Here is a 20,548-nt window from a genome sequence, read left to right as displayed (position 1 = left end):
CACCTAGACACATACGGACATACTCAAACTTGCAGAAAATATAAATCTCATTTTACCGGAAATAGGTTGACACACCCTTATCCAAATTACCCCTTCATATATAATAGAATTTAATTACACTATTTCTATACAACAAAAAATTTCATACAAATAAAATATTTTTGCTTGGCCAAGTAATTAACAAAAATATATATACATTTATTTACTGGACTAGAGATATGTAATAATTACAAAGCACTACGTATATGATAAATTAGATTATTTTTGTATTTAAATGTTCCAATTATGATTCGTTTAATGCAACATGATCAAGGAAACGTATGAATCTTGAGATTTTATGATGTTATGTGGTTAGACATCAGAGAATAATAAACATTCACTCAGAAAAACATTATTAATATTATATATCTAAATTAAACAAATATACTACATAAACTTTGTAGCACATTCTGTATACTTCAGCTCTAGTTCACAATTAGCTACTAATAATATAATTTACCAAAAACAATACGCACAGCTTACAATATTTAATTTCAAACAATTTGGAGTATAGTTGATCACCCTCGTACTCTAAATAAGTCAGTATTATTTTCCATAACTACGTGAATATACATTTCTCCGTACAACTTAATCATCTGTAACAGAAACTTTTCGGAAACTCTTTTCCATTTCAGACTGTTCACAATCTATGGAGGACATCATTCCTCTCTGAATACTACCCACTGACATTGCAGAGTTAGGTGCTTGGTTTTGACTATGCATCTCTTTCGCTATGTTATGAACGTAAGTTATATCTGGTCGCTGATCAGGATCTGGGTTGATACAAGCATCCACAAGATTTCTCAGCTAAAATAAAAATTTAAGGTAAACATTACAATCCTAAATATCTGCAATATTTTACATGGAACCATTATCTAGTTGTTATTCTCTCTATAATATACGTTCTACTAACTGAATGTTGAAGGTAAATTTTGCTACTTCAGTGTTATTTACCTATCGAATTTATACCAGATGCTACTCTTTTAAATTAGCACATTGTAAATCCATCAAAAGAATTGAGAAGAATATACATTGTTCAATCTCTAGTACTCCATAATCGCCCAATGTTTTTTCTATTTTGAGATGTTTCGCAATGAATCTTAAACAAATTGGAATAATATTATTTGTCCCAGATAATCATATACATTAAGATCTAGACAGGCAATATTTGAATTTTGTGTCCATTTATTTAGTAGTAATGAAAACAACTCAATATATTAGCACGGACAAGCACAACTATCCTACTTGTTAGCAATCTGGTGGAAATTCATTATAAATATATTTGAATAGAGAATATCATACGAGTAATTATATTTCTTACAATACTCTTACACGTAGACAGCATGAAGGAAGTTAATTCATACATTACATCACGAAATAAGAATCATAAAAGATATCTAGCTTTTAAATACTTATAAAAAAAAAACTTCACCTTAACTTTTCATCGCTGTACCAACTCAGATGTTAGAATGTAAATTTGTAATGTAAATTGGAGGGATGTAGAAGAATTTAAACGCTAGAAGTGAAAGCCTGAATCTTTCTCTTATTTAACAATTAAACTTTTTTTTTCAATTTACTTCCATATTATAATTCAATTTCAAGTAACTTTGGAACTTAGTAAATATTGCAGGATGTATCATTCACATGTGAAATCTTGACATCAATATGTGATTGCATATTGATATTGGGGAAGCAACGTTAATATTATTACACATTTATTGACATTTTTATATTTAACAAGAGCAAGAAAACAAGGAACACTAAGTTCAAATTTCACTATTGGGATATCTACTGTATTGTTGTCGACAATATAGTAATAACGACAAGATCAGAACAAAAGGCGATGCATTTGAACAGTTAGAACAAGAAACACAAAAATATGGTTAACAGTGTACCAAAATAAAATCAACTTTATGATATTATCGGCGTCTAAACTAAGAAGAAAACTACGTAATATAAAACTAAGACAAAGAATTTGAGGAAGTGCACAGCTTCACTTAGAAAACATTATAGACAATGGAAATAAAAAAAGATCTCATGCACACAACATAAAATGCAAGAGGAAAACAAGGCACAACTTCCCAGTGGCGAAGTATGTATCAAAATGTTTAAAATTACAGTCAGAATTCTAATTCCTTATTGAGTTTTAAAAAACTACCAAATTTATTTATTTTAAAGAGCTTTCTTAGCTGTACTTCTAACACTGTTTAGAGTAGAATTCATGTGCATGTATACATAATTGTTGTTGTTGTTTAATTTAACAAGAAATAATAAATATATGAAGGGTAAGGGGAAAAAACAAGGAATGTCCATGTATGTGCTTTGTCCTATCTGTTGGTGACTCTTGGTACTATTTGACTGTATATGCCATGCATACGTAGATGTAAAAATTTCCACGTAAAAAGGGGCAAAAGATGTAACTAACCCTATTCTTCTTACGCGGTTTTCAATATTAAATCGCAGTTTTCTTGACAATGCAGTTTTGTGACATTCCTTCTTTTTTCCGCTTACCCTTCGGACGGAAAGTAATCTATTATTATTATTATTATTATTATTATTATTATTATTATTATTATTATTATTATTATTATTATTATTATTATTATTATTATTATTATTATTATACAAATATTTACATGAGGAAAACACGCAATATGTATGATTGGAATATTCCCATTTAGCTCCACTAAAAATATTTTAACGTGCAGTTTATACTTTCTTCTGTCTGGGCGTTCAAACCCTGCTCCCGCCAAATGAACTTTGTGGTGGACAAACACCGTGTGTGAGGGTTTCCTCGGGGTTCTCCCGTTTCTTCCCACTTTCTTCATTCCACCATTTTCATTCATTTCTCATCATCACCGTCTCCTTTAGCCTAGCTGGCATAACCGTGGGACGTAAAACTCAAAAATTTCATTTCATTTTTTCTTCTGTCTGGGATTTTCAGGGGTTGAAGGGAATTTCCTCCTCACTTGCTGGTTTTCATTTCCTGCATATTTGAAAATCGAGGGAGAGAAAAAGAAAGTATATTCTTTAATTAGCTGCCAAACTTCTTGGATAAGTGTTTGCTACTTGCATCTCTCACTTTAAAGTAAGCTCAATACTGCATTTAATTAATGCATTACGTGATAACGACTTCACTAGAAATGTTAATGCTCAGAAGGAACTTTATTTGAATCAACGTAAGATATTTAATATTGTATTCTATGGAGTGGCATATTTATGGGGCTGGCTTTCAAGCGTAAGCACTCACCGAAATTTTATATATACATTTTATTGCCATTATATATATATATATATATATATATATATATATATATATATATATATATATATATATATATATATATAGGCCTACTATAGAATTTTCACATTTACAAAAATAAAGTTAGCAAAGTCCCCCGAAACAAAATCCTAACTACCCCACTGATTCTATGAAATGGAAAACAACTAAAATTACACACAAATAATATTTTATCCTGACCGTAGCGTTTGGTAAATTTATACATATGTTTAATGTATCAGACTTATATTCTACTAGCTATTATGAACCAGGCGCCATGTAGGAAAAATACAGCTACTCTGAATAGCTCCTGAGAGTATATGCTTACATTAAAGAAGATATCACTAATAGAAACAATTCTACACAGAAATCATTTTATAACATATTAGCATTGAAAGATGCCTCCAATGCTAAAACTAAACTCCCAGAGGCGAGCCTTCTCACCTTCCCAACAATGCGTGCAACCCCAGCGATAATAGCTTCGCTTCTTCCTGAGCAGCAAAGCCCGTAAACCTGTCTAGAGAGCTGGTGAGGCTTAGACGGAAGGACTCCGAGTGTTTCCAACCTACTATTTTGTTACCGAAAAAACGAAATGTTGAAGTATTTACTTTCCTTTTATAAGAAACCAAAGATAAAGAAAATACACAGGGTAGAAAACAGGGTAGGCCCGGCCTCAGAGTCTCATAGTACGCTTCGCTACTGCACCTTCCAAACCTTCAAATATTCAAAAGGAGGCCAATTTCAAGAAATAGAAAGCTACAGATATATATATAGGATGTTAGTGAGACCGTTATTACGTATGCATCGGAACAGACACTCACTATAGAAAATGAAGAGGCTTTTAGAGAAACATGAAGAAAAATTTCGCGAAAATTTTATGGAGCAGTGAAGGTCTGATGGACAAAGGTACATTATACAATACTAAAAGTAATAGCCCAACGAGAGAGCATTGAATCATCAAAAGTAAAACAATCAGATGGTTTGAACATTTAGGGTGAATGGATGACACAGCAATGCCAAAGAGAATGTTAGCAAAATTGAATAAAATGAATTTTTTAAAGTTTTACGTTCGCAGTTATGCCGTATAGGCTAAAGGAAATGGCGGAACGAAGAACGTGGGAGGAAACGGGAAAACTCCGAGAAAAGCCACGCACACGGTGTTTGTACATTACAAAGCCAACTTGGTGCGAACTTGGATCTAACTAGGGACCTCACACACCAGAGCTGAACGCTCTACTACTGAGCCACCGTGGCTCAAGAATATTAGGAAAAAGTTATTTTACAAGAGACGATTTAGGATTTAGATTTCTGGGCTTTCGGCATCTATGTCCATTTAGCCCGTCATATATGAGGGATGACGTCCCTCGGCGAGCACACTATCCGAAGGGGAAAAGAAGGAAGCAGCCTGGAACTTATAAGTTAGGTTTCACCTCGGCATTTGCCTGATGTGAATGAAGAAAACCCAGCAAAACCTCATTCAGGACGGCTGCCTTGAAAAAGCTTTATACATTTTTTCGACCGAGTGCACCCACCGGGAATCGAACTCACCGAACTCACTGTTCGCACCGAAGACGAGAGCGTTAGCTACTACGTTACGCGGGGCCACTTTACAAAAGACGAGTTGGAAGACCAAAGAAAAGATAGATGGACGACATGATGAAGGAATTAAACCTTATGAAGTTGGAGAGATGGATACAATTGGCATGCGACAAGAAGAAATGGGGGTTCCTCGTAAAGAAAGTCAAAGCTCACCCTGAATTGTAGTGCCGAGGAGTAATATTGTATTGCAGTGACAAATATACATACTGTATATACTGTGTGTACAAACTATGAAATGCGAAATAATAATCAGCTCATCCTATGCATCTTGAAATACGTTACTCTGGCTCATAATTCTAAAAATAAATAAATAAATAATAAAAAATAAAAAAACATGGAAAAATTACCTCATCTGAGTAGTTGTCAGATGGAAGCGGAGGATAATCACATTCTTCTATTTTCTTACACAAGGAATACAAGTTCATTTTATCACCATAAAAAGGAGATTGCAGTGCTGCCATCTAAAAGACAAGAGTAAAATTTTCAGTAAATAAAAGTGTCGTTCTTTCGTTTTGAAACAATCAAAAATTAACAAAATTGCAAATCATAGGCTATTGCAGAATCTTGTATATAATGATGTACTATATTATAACATTCTTGAGTTATTGTTAGGGAATTCATTACTTATTTTTAAACTACGTTACTAAGATATTCATTCCATGTGCTCATTCGCATGCAACATCTTACTGATTAAAACAACAAATGAGTGTTTGGCAATAGAAACAAGGTTTTAGAAGATAAGAAAATCTTGAATATTAGTGATTGATATATAAACTATAATCATTTCGAGAGTTCCTAATTATAGTCTCGTTTTACGAAAAAATAATAATAAGAGCTTATAATTGCATCCGCAACGATATTAGATGATACGTACTGGGCATGAAGTGGATTGTGAAAAAGGATTAATCATTTTTTATTAAACATTCGAGTTTTACAAAGTAACTGAAATTAATGATTGTATGAAAATTACTCTTTAATAGTGGTGCAGTGCTCAAAATATATAAACATATCAGCACTTCTAAGACGTACGAGTAGTTTCCATTACGTAGAAAACTATTCCTTCTTTAAAACATCATAATTGAAAGTCGTATAAATGTTTTAGCATTATCATGTTAAACACAATTCACGCTATGTCCTTGTACTTCGTAAATTTATAAGTATTGTTTTCTTATGTAGTCAAAACTGTGATATTATTCTTTGTTGTCTATTGTAAATATGTATTAGTATAATTTATCAAATTGATACCTAATATGTATCAAAAAATAAAAGTATCACTGAAAATTAGTTTTAAATACGAGAATCTTTAAAATTGTCTACAACCTTTATTGACAGCTACAAGCAAATGTGGGTATATACACATAAATTTTGCCTATAATTTCAAACTAATTTGACTAATTGGAATACAGTTTCGAGTCTTGACAGAGAAAGTCTTTCTCTGTAAGTTATCAATTGTTACAATCAATTGTTGTGGGCGAGTGCAAAAATAAAATTGGTGATAAACAGCAGAAAGAACCGAAGTACAATTTCTTACCTCATACAATAGACATCCTAGAGACCAAATGTCACTTTTGAAATTGTAACCGTGTTCATGAATTCTCTCTGGACTCATGTAGTAAGGAGTTCCGACTAGTGAGTGTGCGGCTGTAGTCTTCGAACTGAAAAATCTTCCCAAACCTAAATCACCAAGTTTCACCACACCTTCTGCGGTTATAAACACATTTGCGGGTTTAATATCTGGAAATTAATGTGTATATTATCAAACTGAGTACCTAACTCATAATGTATGCATGTTACAAAAGCCAAAAATTATCAACAGCAATGTTAAATGAAGTAATATATTGCTCCTACCCATAAAATAATCAAGCCTCTGTACAGTGAAGCCTCTAAGGCTAGTTTTAGACGGAAGCATTTCTCGTAGCAGATGTGCTCCCAAAAATTTCATATAATATTCTATGGCATCAAATGTATATGGTGTTTTTAAACAGTAGCATTTTGATAAGCATCTGTCGTGACGTAGCAAACAAATCACTGCAGAAGAGCGAAATTAAGCGTGAGGTAGCTAAAGCTATAGTAATTGTAACAACAGTTCTCGCCGGTCATATTAAAAAACGAAAATCACAAAGAAGTATGAAGGCAAAGAGCATCCGTACTCCAACTCATTTTTCTTTACTACAATTCAATTTCCCACATAAAACAAAGAGCATGGATATTTGGCACAAAATCTTTCGCTTCTTTTTAACACACCACGGCGCTGCAATCGGACCAGAAATGCTGGGGAAAATGTTACGAAATAGAGCAGGTTCTATCGACAAGAAATGCCATAGGATATGCCATGGCATTGGAAATGCTATAGCATTTGCTACTTTACACGATAGGATATCGATAATACGATTTTTGCTACAAGAAATGCTACGATAAATGCTTCTGTCTAAAACTAGCCTAAATAATGGACACAGGTGGAACATGATTATTTGTTCCTAAATGAGAGGTGTCTGTTACAGAGAGGTTACACAAAGTGATTACAGCTCATATAGTAATTTTATGCATTATACATTAAGTACGTTAGTTAAAAATTTAAATATAAGCTAATACCGAAATACTGTACTCAGTGTTTGAATTACTGGGAAATCCTCCTGTGTAAAGAAACAAAAATATCGGTGATAGATGTGTTTGTATGGGTGTGTACTGCAAAATAAAACATTTGTGTGATAATTTTCTTCTCAAACAAAAGTCATACCTCTATGAAAGTCTTTAATTCCTTTCCTGACTTATTACCAGAGCCGTAGCTACAAATTTCGGCGCCCCTACACTCACCACACTAAGCTTTTCCCTCCTTTTCTTTCTTTGCACATAAGAGAAGCAGCTTTTGTTGCTATACTATGTTGATTTTTTTTAAAATCAAGCTACTTGGACAGACCATTGCAACAGGCAAAAAGGATCATTAGGCCTATATATTCTTTTACAAATAAGAGCTGTTTTCAAATGGTGTATTTTGGACTTTTTGCTAAACTTGACAAACTATTTTGGTTGGTTTACAGATCCACTTGAAGATCAGTTATGGAAATTTACAGTACTACAATTGGTAACATTTCATATTGTCGATAAGAAATGAAATTTCAATACTTTAGAAATTATGTGGCTTTAAAATGTTCGAAATGAGTGACAGCATTAATTTCCAGTAATAATTGTAAACTTTTGTGTATTCTGTATGTGCACACACAAAAAGCATTTTAATTTCGACTCTTTTAATGTTAGCAATTGAATGAGTTGAATTTATTAATAATAGACTTTCTTTTATTACTTTTAAGGGTCGGTGATGTGATATTATTGTTTTAAATGTACATGCCCCAACAGAAGATAAGGGTGACGATATAAAATGCATTTTTTAAGAAGTAGTATCACGGGTATTCGACCAAGTCCCGCGATACCGTATGACAATTCTATTAGAAGATTTCAATGCGAAGCTATGGCGACAGAATATTTTCAAGCCGGCTATAGGGAAAGAAAGTGTGCATAAGGAAAGTAATTACAATTGTGTTAGTCTCGTGAACTTTGGAACATCCAAAAGTCTTATCGTGAAGAGTACAGAATTTCCACATTGCGACGTTCATAAATACACATGGACCTCCCCAGATGGAAGAATACACAATCAAAATGATTACGTTTTAGTAGATAGAAGAAGACAGTCTAGCATAATTGTTCGCTCATTCAGAGGACCCGACTATGACCCTGGTAGCAGCCATAGCAAGAGAGAGAGAGAGAGAGAGAGAGAGAGAGAGAGAGAGAGAGAGAGAAAGATTATCGTTGAATAAAGAGAATATTCATCTGAAAACGGAGAAGTTTAGTTTAAAGAAATTAGAGGAGAACCAGGCGAGACGGGAATACCAGATTGAAGTGTAATAGATTCTCGTTTCTAGAAGGTTTTGAGAGCACTAATGTTGTGGATACTTAGGTTCAAATTAGGAATAGCATTAAAATTTCAGCAAGATAATAATTGGCGCACACGGAAATACGTAAGAACAAATCATGGTTCGACCAGGAATGCATCAAACTAATGGGGAAGAGAAAATAGGTGAAACTGCATTGGCTACAAAATCCGAACGATATAACTACACTAAATTTCGTTGACATGAGATGGGGAACTACCAAAATGTTTAGAAGAGAGAAACGCGATATTTTGAAAGCTTCAATTAATGAACTTGAAGATAATAGTAAAAGAAAAAATGGCCTGAAACAAGGAGACGCGTTGTCGACTTTTTTTTTCATTAAACTTTATTCTAGAGTACGCTATAAGGAAAATCAAAGCGATCAGGGCCTAGAGCTCAATGGTATTCACTAGGTTATGGCGTATGTTGATGTTGTAAATCTGATAGGAGACGATAGGAGCACAGTAGATAGAAATGCAGAGACATTATTAAACGCTTGCAAGCTTAGAAGGAAATGCAGAAAAAGCTAAATACATGGAAGTTCACTGGGATCGTAATACTGCAAATTATGGATGAGTCAAAGTAGCAAATAATAGTTTCGATAAAGTGGATACTTTCAAATTAACAGACCAAAATCATATCCACGAAGAAATTAAATGTCGACTGAAAGCAGGGAATTCGTGTTATATTCAGTTTTAAATCTTTTGTTGTCGCGAATTCTGTCGAGGGATTTGAAGCTCAAAATCCTGAGATGAATAGGCTATTCGTTGAGTTCATATCATAGGGACGCACACACACAAAAGCAACTGGTCTAACGGCTTTTTTTCTAAAAACATACACTTGTCCGCCAAAAAGAAGGAAATTCCGAGGGTTGACGAAAGTGAACCCCAGAGCCGTCTGCAGGAGGGAAAAAATACTATTTAAGGACCAGACCTTCAAGCAAGGGCCAAACAATTACGAAGTACTGAAAATGTAAATAAGTATAACCAGTTGTAGATTTATTGTATTTTGTATTTTGGAATCAAGTATGCGATAGCTGTATACCGTGTAATCTTACAGACTCTAATTCTTGACCGAACTTTGCTTCTAACTGCTGGAGCAGTTGAAGATAAATTTTCAAATACTGCAGAAAGTATTTTCTGTGTGCAAATACTCTGAGGTGAGAATAATTTCTGTACATTTTTTTTATTAAGAGAGTTACTGAAACGTTGAAGGTAGAAGATGACTGTCCTGTACATAAAAGGAAGGATTCTCTCCCATAATAATAATAATACATATATTTTTGCCAGAACAAGAAAGTCTATCGAGCAATCCCCTGAGATATGCATGAAATCGATACCTATCTTAATTACGAAGCCCCCCTCCCCCAACAGACACACAAACAACTTCAGTAAAGAGCAATAAATAAGAGATACAGAGGTACAGGGTTTGACATTAAACATAAACAGTAAAAAAAAAAAATGAGTATGCAACCTCAACACGTGTTACCCTACATGCGAGTATGTTAAAATTTAAAACATGCCTGTGCTATTCACCGCATTTTGGAATTGATTGTTAAAATGTCGTTATGGGTTAACATACATTAAAAGCAAGTGTAAGAACATCAGAACAGATTACAGCACTTTTGACAACATAAATTTTGTTAGATGTTACAAATATTACGCGAAAGATTACAGGAAATATAATACGTTGATCACTACTTGGCGTGCTGAGCAAACTTGCTGAGCAAGAAATCACATCATTATGCAAAGTATTTTCTGAGTTCCAGTTTAACCAGGAGTGTCCTGGAATTACGTCATCTGTCCCCCTTAAAGTCGATTAAAACCCCAAAATCCCGATTTTTTTCCCAAAGCATAATTTAACATCATTCGTGTGATATTTAAAAAATACAGCTTTTATTAGTCGCCGATACTCAACGAATGAGAATAATCTACTCTCTGTTACTCGCTTTTGCTGAGGGTTGAGCCATTACTTAATTAATTCTAATATTTCATCAAAAAGCAATAATTATGACTATACTGTACATTTTCATAGAGCATCCCGGTTTTTAGTCTGAATATCTGGAAGACTAATCATGTATTAAATCTAATTTACAACCCTTCAGTAAGAATATTCGGACACATTATCCACTGCACAATTTAGTGAAATATTTAGATTTGGTTTTAGACATTTAATAGCAATGAAAAGTTAAAAGTACATAAAGTACCTCATAATGACGATACAGTGAATTTATCAATTATAAATAACGCGAAACAAGAGTCAAGAACATCTGACTCCTCATGATTAAGAAGTCATTAAGCTCAAGTACATAAGAAAATTACGTATGCAGTGCTTCAGTTTCGGTAGTATTTTAAAGTTAAAACTGTACTCTTTAAAATAAAAATACTATATAACATTTACAGAGCACATGAAGATAAAGACACAAAAGGGAACATTGGCTTAAATAGATATTATTTTGTAAATAGAGGAAAATAAGGAGCAACGTATTTGGTCACAGTCCCTTCGCAGGCACACGCAACAACTTACCTCTGTGCATTATTCTTTTGGAGTGCATATGTTCCAAGGCACTGCAAAGTTGTACAAAAAATTTCCATATAGTTCGCTCAGGTATTAGACGATTTTTCTTCCTGAAATGTTTTATCATACGTGAGAGATCGCCAGCATCTGCAAGTTCCAGCACAATGTTCAATTCATTGTCTTCGATAAAGGACGCCAAATACTTTATTACATTTGGATGATTCAGTTGCTACATAATACAGAAAAATAAGATATAATTAAACATTATTATATGTTTCAAAAGAGTAAGCTATTTTAATTAAAATTTTTACATCGTTAATTTTCAATGAGCTTAAAGTATAATCAACATTAATGATTATTTGAAAAGTTCTCGATACACTCTGAATAAGCGAGTAAAGAAATTCAATGGAAACAAAATTTAATTTTTTTAAAAAAGTTACTAACTGAACCTCGCTCCCTACACAGCGCATCATTCTCATATGAGTATGAATTTCCTTGTCACTCCTCACAACATCTGTACATGTCCCTTTAGAGACACAAGTGAAAGACGTCTTGAGAAAAATCGGCAAGGGTACCCTAAAGGAAAGATTTTTTTTTCGATTATTTCTTCAATATCTAGCACCGTTTGCGAGATTTAAGCCTACTTCTGGTTGGAGTTTCTAATTCATGCATGAACATTTTTTTCTTCTTGCATGCAGTATGTAATAAACAAATACATTACATATGCAATTAGTTATACTGTTAGTGAGATGTGGTGTTCATTGGGCAAAACACTCCAAACAATAAAGATTCATCTTAGACTGGAAAAAATGTTATCCTTCGTTTTTCATTATTTTGGGCATTAAGCATGCACATGAGAGATATATAACCCATGTATACAAGTATGTGGTATTGGAATGTATAACTCATAGGATATGATGTTTTACTTTTTTCAATTTCAACACTTCAAGTGTACTCCTAAAAAATGTAATAAAGAAATAAGGGCCATGTTTTATAAATATTCAATTAGAACGGGACGATCTACACAAAATTTAGAATCATCCAGTGAAAACGGCATGTTTCTAGCACTCGTGGTTTTCGAGATCTTATTGTCGAAAGGATTGGAGACAAACATATAAACCTAGCATTTTAATATATAGATTTATTAGTAATCTGGAGGTGCCTTAATTTAAGAGGATTAATAGCAGGAGGCGTCTTCGCCGAATCGAAAGCTTTCTCATAGTCTATGAACGCAGAACGACGATAATTCATATTCGTTTGATCTTTCTATAAGTACCCGCACTATTTGAGTAAGATCTGTGCCGTAACCGATTCTAAATCCAACTTATTTTCTGGGATGTGCAAAGTCTCGCTCTTTTTCAAATCTGAATGCCAATATTTTCTAATCTGAGCGTTATTTAATCAATATTATAATGTAGTATGGAAAACGTGAAACTCTAAAAATGAGTCTGTAAGCTTCAGTGTTTTCATGACAGAAAGAAATTACAGTTCTTTCCAAGTTTTAGACACAAAAATAACTCATTTTTGGCCAAAAACGAAGATGGGCTACAGCTACTACCAAGAAGGCGGTCACCAAATCAATTATTTATAATAATAATAAAAAAACATGATAGATATTATAATAGAAAACTAACAAATGTGAATATTACACTGAAACGAATATCGTAAAAAATCCTGAACTTATAGGCTACCTTTTTGCCTTGTAAAATAGAAAAAAAAAAGAAATATGTACGCGGGCAAGATTGGCCTCCCCTCTAGACACGTGCTATTTCTAGGGTTAATTCCAAAATGTTATTTTCGTATGAACTAGAAAATGAGATCAAGGAATTCTGATATTTTCTTAGATTTCCAAAATAGTTTGAAAACTTTAAATTTCTAATAATTTACTTTTATTTCTGAACTACTTTTATTTTGAGTTTGACATAGTTCAAATATACAATATTTTAATAACGAGAAAAATATGAGAGCAACAATTATATTCTTAATCTTTTTACATGGTTAGAATTTACTGACCTGTAACAAGTTAATCTCCTTCATACAATCAAGCCGAGCTTTTGCATCCATCATCTCAAATATTTGAACTTTCTTGAGAGCTACTGAAGCACCATCTACTCGACATTTAGCACGGTAAACAACACTGAATTGTCCTTTTCCAATCTTTTCTCCCATTTCGAAGTTGGCTATGCAACTGTAGATTGAGTCACTTGAGGCAGAAGTCAGGTTAAGCAGCTCCTCCGCACTCATGGTCATTTCCTTTTCTTTCGACTGAAGAAGAAATAGCATTCAGGTGTTTAGTTTATTAGAAAAATATAGGTCTAGTATCAACAGTCAGGAACGTACGCAGGAAGAGGATTCTGAGTGTCCGGACCTCCTATCTCCGAGATTACAAGCGCTCTGGAAATTTAGCCTAATTTTTGGTGTAATTTTTACAAGTTTTAATATAATTCATCCTCTTATTGAATTTGGTTCCCCCGAAATAAATTCTTGCGTACATCCCTGCCAACAGTCGCAAAGTTCATTAAAATAAAATAGTTTGCCCGATTTACTCAGTAAGTCAATGAAATAATTAGGCATAGCTACCAAAATCCCTTAATCTCTCTAAGACATTGACCTGGAAATAATGTTACTGTAAAATTTCCATAATTATACTTTTGCATTTTTCATTTCCATCAATGTAGTATCTATAGGATAATTTCATAGATCAAAGAAGTTTTTTTTTTTTTTTTTTTTTTTTGTTAGGAAATAACTAAACCTCTGACATTTAATGTACGAATATATATGTCTTATTATAATAACTAACACCCTCACCCCCTTCTTCCAATATATAGTAAAACGATCGTGTTACTTGAAACAGAGCACTTGAAAATTAATTGAAACATATAGTTTTATGTTCCATGCCTATGTCATTTAGGCTTAAAAAAGATGATTAACGAAAATGAATAATTATGAAAGAATTGGCAAAATGAGAATGAAGGAGGAAACGAGAAAACCCACGGACACGATGTTGTCCACCAAAAACACCCATGGCCTAAGATTGAACCCCGGATCCTCACACCAGAGGTGAGCGCTCTAGCACTGAGCCATCGTGTTTCCGTACAGAACACATAAGTATAAGCCTTCTCCTATTAATTTATCAACATCGTCCAAATGAATTCAAATAAATGCTTCTGCGATACAGATCCTTATCAATTTAATGGAAACATCTAGAGTTTGAAACACGTCAGATGTTTGGATTGGGAATGGTCAGGTGGCGACCGCAGCACCGAGCTGTTGGTAGTGCTGTGTTAAGTCAAACTCCGTACTATATGGGTAGCAATAGAACGGCAGAATGCAGTGAACTAAACAAACGGTGACAGTTTAAAATGGGCGATCTCTCTAATTCCAAAGTTGCGCTTGGATATATGTGGGTGTGACGAAAGTGCCCAGTTTTGATTTGATTTTAGCGTTCCTTTCAGCAGCGAGGCTATAGGAGACGTGTATTAATAGCTTAACCTGGGATCCGAACCATATGAGTTCCCGCCTGGGATCTAACCCGGGTCTCCCATGCCAGAGACACGTTTCTAACTGTTAACCACGAAGGCGCTCTAATAGTGCCAAGTGTGTTGGGTGTGTCTAAAGGGACAGTGTTCAAGGTAATGATGGTCTACAGAACTCACGGTAAAACCACATCGGAGAAGAGGAACATGTCGAAGGAAGAAAACCCTAAGTGACAGGTTGTCCCGAACATTAACGCGGATTGTCATTCACAACCATCGTGCGACTGTGAAGCAAGTAAGGCAGAAACTGAAACAGCACCTCGCTCGCACTGTGTCGGAAATCACAATTTCCGGCAAGTTACAAACCACGGACATAGGGGTCGGGCTGCATGGGCAAAACCGCTAATATGGGACCAGAAAGCTTTAGCACGACACCAATGGTACCGCGAACATGCAATATGGACTACTCGTAACTGAAAATGTGTGATACCGTTGGATGGGTCATGGCCTTACTTCAAACTATGGGTTGTGTAAGTGTGGCGGACGCTTAAAGAAGCGTAAGATTCACAATGTCTCCGCCCAACCGTGAAATATGGCGGCGGCTTTGTGATACTGTGGGCCACAATATCCTGTTTTACAGTAGGTCTTGTACTGACGCTTATGGGTCTTGTCACTACCAGTGATTATCTCCACAATTTTAGGCACGCATATGCATTCTATGGTCTTGATTGGTGGTGTCCATGAGACGAGATGACACAAGATATGATTTTCTTGATGATATACAAGACAAGAAAGATGTCTTCCAATACAAAAAGATAGATTTTTCAGGACAAGAAAGCCACCTTATTGAGACGAGATTACTCCAAGTCGCATCCTGTGGGCAACACTAGTCCAAATATTGATTCCGAGAAATGACATCATATTCCCGGATGAGAATGCGCTCATTCACACAACTGCGTAATTTGAGGAACATCGGGATTAATTTGAACACATCCTCTGGCCTGCTCAATACCCAGACATGAACATAATTGAACACCTGTATGTAGTCCACTTTGGGGACACGAATTTAACGCAGACAACTGCCTTGCTCTTGCGGACTTGAGTAATGCACTTATACGGGGAATGGTGTAATATTGCACTTGCTAACATTCACGACCTCTGTGACTCCATTTACGTCGATTCAGAGTTGTCTTCATTTCGAAAGTTAGTCTAACGTCTTATTAATCTGGAAACTTGCATCTTTCCGGGTAATCTCATTAAATTGATAACTATCTGTATTCCAGCCTTTTCTATCTTTACATAAAGGACTTCACACATATATAACAAGTAACAGTGTCACATGTAGAATACGTGATGAAGTTTGTCTTTTTATGGCATGATATTTTGTCAAACATTATTGAAAGTGAAAGAAGTAGTAGAATTTAACATTTTCGGTTTTAGTAGAGCAATTAGAGTGGAGATGGAATATATTCTAGGGACAATTAATAGATTGGAGGAAGCCGCTTCTTACTATCTGGTACCGTTTTCACTCTCTGTTGATCAACGTTAAAACCACCTATCTGGTACTGCTGATTTCTGCCACTTCTGGTACCGTTGATTTTAATAGAAAGATTAGAGTGTAGAGGGAATTTATTCTTGGGACGCTTAATTGATTGCAGAAAACAGCCTTTCTCTTGCTGTTACCATTTTCTCCATGACCATCGCCTTTAAAACTGGAAGTGGTTGATTTATGGCACTTCCGATATAAGTAGAGAGATTAAGAGTGGAAATGGGATCTATTGCGGTTTTTATTCTATGGTGATCAACGTTAAAACCGTAAGTGGTTCATTTCTGCCATTTGTGGTTTTAACATAAAGATTAGAATAGAGATAGAATATATTCTTGGGACGCTTAATTGATTGCAGAAAACAGCCTTTCTCTTGCTGTTACCATTTTCTCCATAACCTTCACCTTTAAAACCGGAAGCGGTTGATTTATGTCACTTTCGGTATGAATAGAGGATTAAGAGAGAAGATTGTTAGAACGCTTGATAGCTTTTTAAAAAATGCGTCTCGCTATCTGTTACCGTTTTTGCTCTATGTAGATTTATATTGAAACGAAGTTGTAGTAGATTTCAACCACTTCTGCCTGGCAAAGAAAAATAATGTAATGTATTCTTGAAACATTTGATCCATTGCAGGAAACACCGTTTCTCTATTTATAGCCGTTTTCATTCTACAATGATCAACATTAAAACTGGACATGGTTAATGTCTACCATTGCTATTTTGAAAAAAAAAAAAAAAAAAAATGAAATGAAATTTTTAAGTTTTACGTCCCATGGTTATGCCGGTTAGGCTAAAGGGGACGGTGATGATGGGAGATGAGTGAAATGGTGGAATGAAGAAAGTGGGAGGAAAAGGGAGAACTCCGAGAAAACTCACGAGCACGGTGTTTGTCCACCACAAAGTCCACACGGCGCGAGCTGAGATCGAACCAGAAACCCCAAGCACCGGAGGTGAACGCTCTACCACTGAGCCACCGCGCCCCCTCATTGCTATTTTGAATATCGGGTCCAAAAATGAACTCGATTTCTAACTTTTGAACCTTTACATTGTGACCAAATTTGATCACGATTGATCAAGTAATTCTAGAGATATTTTTCTCCGCTAGGGGGCGGACGGACGGACATTGTAAAGATATAAAGTAATTTTGGTAAGGCAGACTTCTTCAATAGAACACAAAACTCCGATTATTGATTCCAACAAGCCTACGCTTATTATTTATTCCTTAATTACTTCTTATAGATATTTGTCACAAGTCAGCCTATAAATGGATAGGAATATTGCAAAAGAAGTAACAGAAAGAGAACGGGAAATGTAGTGGTAAAATAGATATCGACCTACATACTTTGCGTGAAAGCATGACCCTGATGTGACAACTAAGAAAAGGTTCGCAACAACAATAACACGTGCTGATCGATCACGGTAGAACCAGACAGAAGACAAATGTTGCTCCTCAATTTCCTGTTAAACATAGCTTTTCTTTCAAATAAACTGGCTACTCTTAAAAAAAAAAGTCATGAATCGATAAGTATGTCACGTCTATTTGTATATTAAACATGAAAACACAGTTTAACTTTTGATGAAAATACTCAAATTTTAAAGAACTGCTTTAACAGTGAAAAATGAAAACATGACATTTCGATTAAACATGTTTAAGGCTGAAAAGGCAGGCGATGAGTCATCCGAATCCAATATAAGTATAGCTATTATTTATTTAACCCAATTGATCATGTAACCTTCCTGCAATATTATTCCACATTTTTTTTTTTTTTTTTTTTTTTTTTATAGATAATAGTGTACTTCAGTATATCATTAGTTTCACACTGTAACTGATTGGAAGTTCTCTCTTTATAATTCTAAGAAATAATGTTCCGAGACAAGAAAGTGAAACGCGTACAATTTGAAAGTGGTTTCAAAATTTTGGAAACGCTTTCATTCTGAGTAGGCCTCGAATGGAAGTGAAAGAGAATTAGCTCTTCATTTTTCCACTTTGTGTCCGTCTAATAAAATTGGGAAAACCACGGCAAATATCAATCAGTATGACTGAGAATCAAACTTACATCCTTCCAATTCGGAAATACAAAATCAACCTACGCTCCAATTCAGCAAAGCGATCTCTTCACTCTTGTTTCCAGATAGAAAATTTGTACATAATTCTAAGAAGGTAAACGTGCAGCGAGTTTGCATATCCAGTCTCCTATGAAAACATTTACGATGAAATTCATCCCGCATCATTTTACGGATTCAACCTATTTTGCGTAAGTTATTATGACGTAAAAGAAAGTGTACCTCGTGCGAAACGACTGGAAATTTTCGAAATGTGGGTGTGGAGAAGAATGGAGCATATTAGCTGGGTCGAGCTGAAAATGAACGAGAGAGTATTAGGAATAGTAAGGGAGAAAAGAACAATTTTAGATGTTATTAAGAAGAGAAAGAGAAACTGATTAGGATATTGGGTAAGAAGGAACTGTATCATGAGGGACGTGCTAGGAAGTATGGTGGCAGGAAAGAGAGGGAGGGGACGAGGAGACTACTATTAATGAACGATATAAAAACAGAAAAATCATACGTGAAGGAGGAGATTGGCGGAAGACTGTGGAGCATGGAAGCTCCTCAATTGTAGCAAGTGACCTGTCAATAATGGCAGAGTACGTACCTATGATGATGATGATGTGCAAAAAATATTTTATACATTGCAAGAGATGTAACTTCCAATTATTCACCACAAATTCAATCGTATATGACTGTATGAAACAAAAAAGTACTAAATATAAACATTAACAGGAGTAATATTTTCCACAAGTAGAAGCTTTGCTTTGTATATAATTAAATACACACTAATTATTTGCTGAGCAAAACTATATATTTTCATTAAAAATTAAACGTGTGTTACAGTTTCACCAACTAACTCTTTGGCTTCATCAGACACTACGAGATATAGGATAACTGTACGACTTACATTTAAAACGAAATACTGTACGTCAGTGTTCAAGAGTTTAGGTTGAAAATTTAAGTTTCCTAAGTTGTTCGTAATTAATTATGTAAGTTAATTTATCTTTATTAGTTCCTTTTCGAAGTTTATCGTATCGTAATGAATCCTATGAGGATATGTTGATTTCATCTCCAAGTTCTCACTAAATTTACAGCTGTAAAGCTATGCGTGCATGTTGATACGTAGTAGGATTACGCATCAGAATATACATATTCTTTCTGAAGATAGACACATATGTTTGGCGCTCAGCAGCTTGAGTGCACCTCTAGAAAGTGACCCACCCTGCCTTCCAACTGAAATGATAGTTAAATGGCGTGCAGAAACTTAGCAAACTGTTGCGTCCATCTTTGTCATATTATTAGATACCTGCTAATCATGACACAGGCGATGTGATTTTGTCTTGAATGTCGCCGTAAAAGCATCAGCAAGACTCGCAGATGAAGCACTAAACGTCAAAAAGGCACCTAACAGCATACGTATTTGCACAACGTACAGTGGAATCTTAGAAGTTCCGGGTTCTTAAAAACTGCTCCTGTCTTTTATTTGTCAGACTTATTTGATTATAAATGACGCGTATAACGAGATACTTTGTATCGGCTCATAATTACATATATCTTGGGCAGAAAGTGCTTTTACATAAGCACTATACCTGTTATAATGTTAATTAAAAATAATAAAAGAAGAATGTTTTAATATATAAGAAATATACATTATTGTCTAGTTGGTTGCTATGTCGTTGTTTATAGATACTCAGTTAACATGTTTGATTGCAAGTCGGTTTGTGTGAATATTCATTAAAAGGGAATCAAAGAATAAACTATTTAATATTCATCATGGACTTGTAATTTCAGTAGAAAAGGTGAGCATACTAGTGAATATAACTTCAGAAGATATTTTAAGGTGAAAACGATTATTGCCACTAAAGATATAACTGAACCAGGGTTAACGACTACCTTTGGTGAGTCGTTGTAAAATTTTTGGTTTACTTCACCCGGGATTCTTGTAAATTCATATCCCGAAGTCTAAAGTAAGGGTGAATTTACCTTAGTAAGAAGGTTCATGAATACGAACTCAACTATTCTTAGAAGTGGCAGAGTAATCACAAGAAAAATCATGATTGGTGAGACAGTAGAGAATGAAACTGTTGACAGTGCTAACAACGAGCAGAATATAGCT

The 20,548-nt window shown here is 34.7% G+C and overlaps 1 protein-coding gene across 2 annotated transcripts in view; it reads right to left on the bottom strand.

The window, feature by feature from the left end:
* Positions 1-6: 6 nt before the first annotated feature.
* Positions 7-20,548, bottom strand: part of LOC145674177 (serine/threonine-protein kinase Nek7-like) — an 87,636-nt gene continuing 67,094 nt past the window's right edge. For both annotated transcript variants that reach the window (XM_081744015.1, XM_081744011.1), the window contains exons 2-6: positions 13,375-13,626; positions 11,371-11,590; positions 6,450-6,652; positions 5,266-5,379; positions 7-846 (exon numbers count right to left, since the gene is read on the bottom strand). In XM_081744015.1, coding sequence (XP_081600141.1) covers positions 628-846; positions 5,266-5,379; positions 6,450-6,652; positions 11,371-11,590; positions 13,375-13,611 — 993 coding nt within the window. In that variant the 5' untranslated portion in view covers positions 13,612-13,626 and the 3' untranslated portion in view covers positions 7-627. The remainder of the gene's footprint in view (positions 847-5,265; positions 5,380-6,449; positions 6,653-11,370; positions 11,591-13,374; positions 13,627-20,548) is intronic.

The sequence above is a fragment of the Thermobia domestica genome, chromosome 2, assembly GCF_964235325.1.
Source record: "Thermobia domestica chromosome 2, izTheDome1.hap1.1, whole genome shotgun sequence".
Classification (NCBI taxonomy): domain Eukaryota; kingdom Metazoa; phylum Arthropoda; class Insecta; order Zygentoma; family Lepismatidae; genus Thermobia; species Thermobia domestica.
The sequence above is the reverse complement of the archived record's forward strand: the minus strand, read 5'-3'. Positions and strand labels throughout refer to the sequence as shown.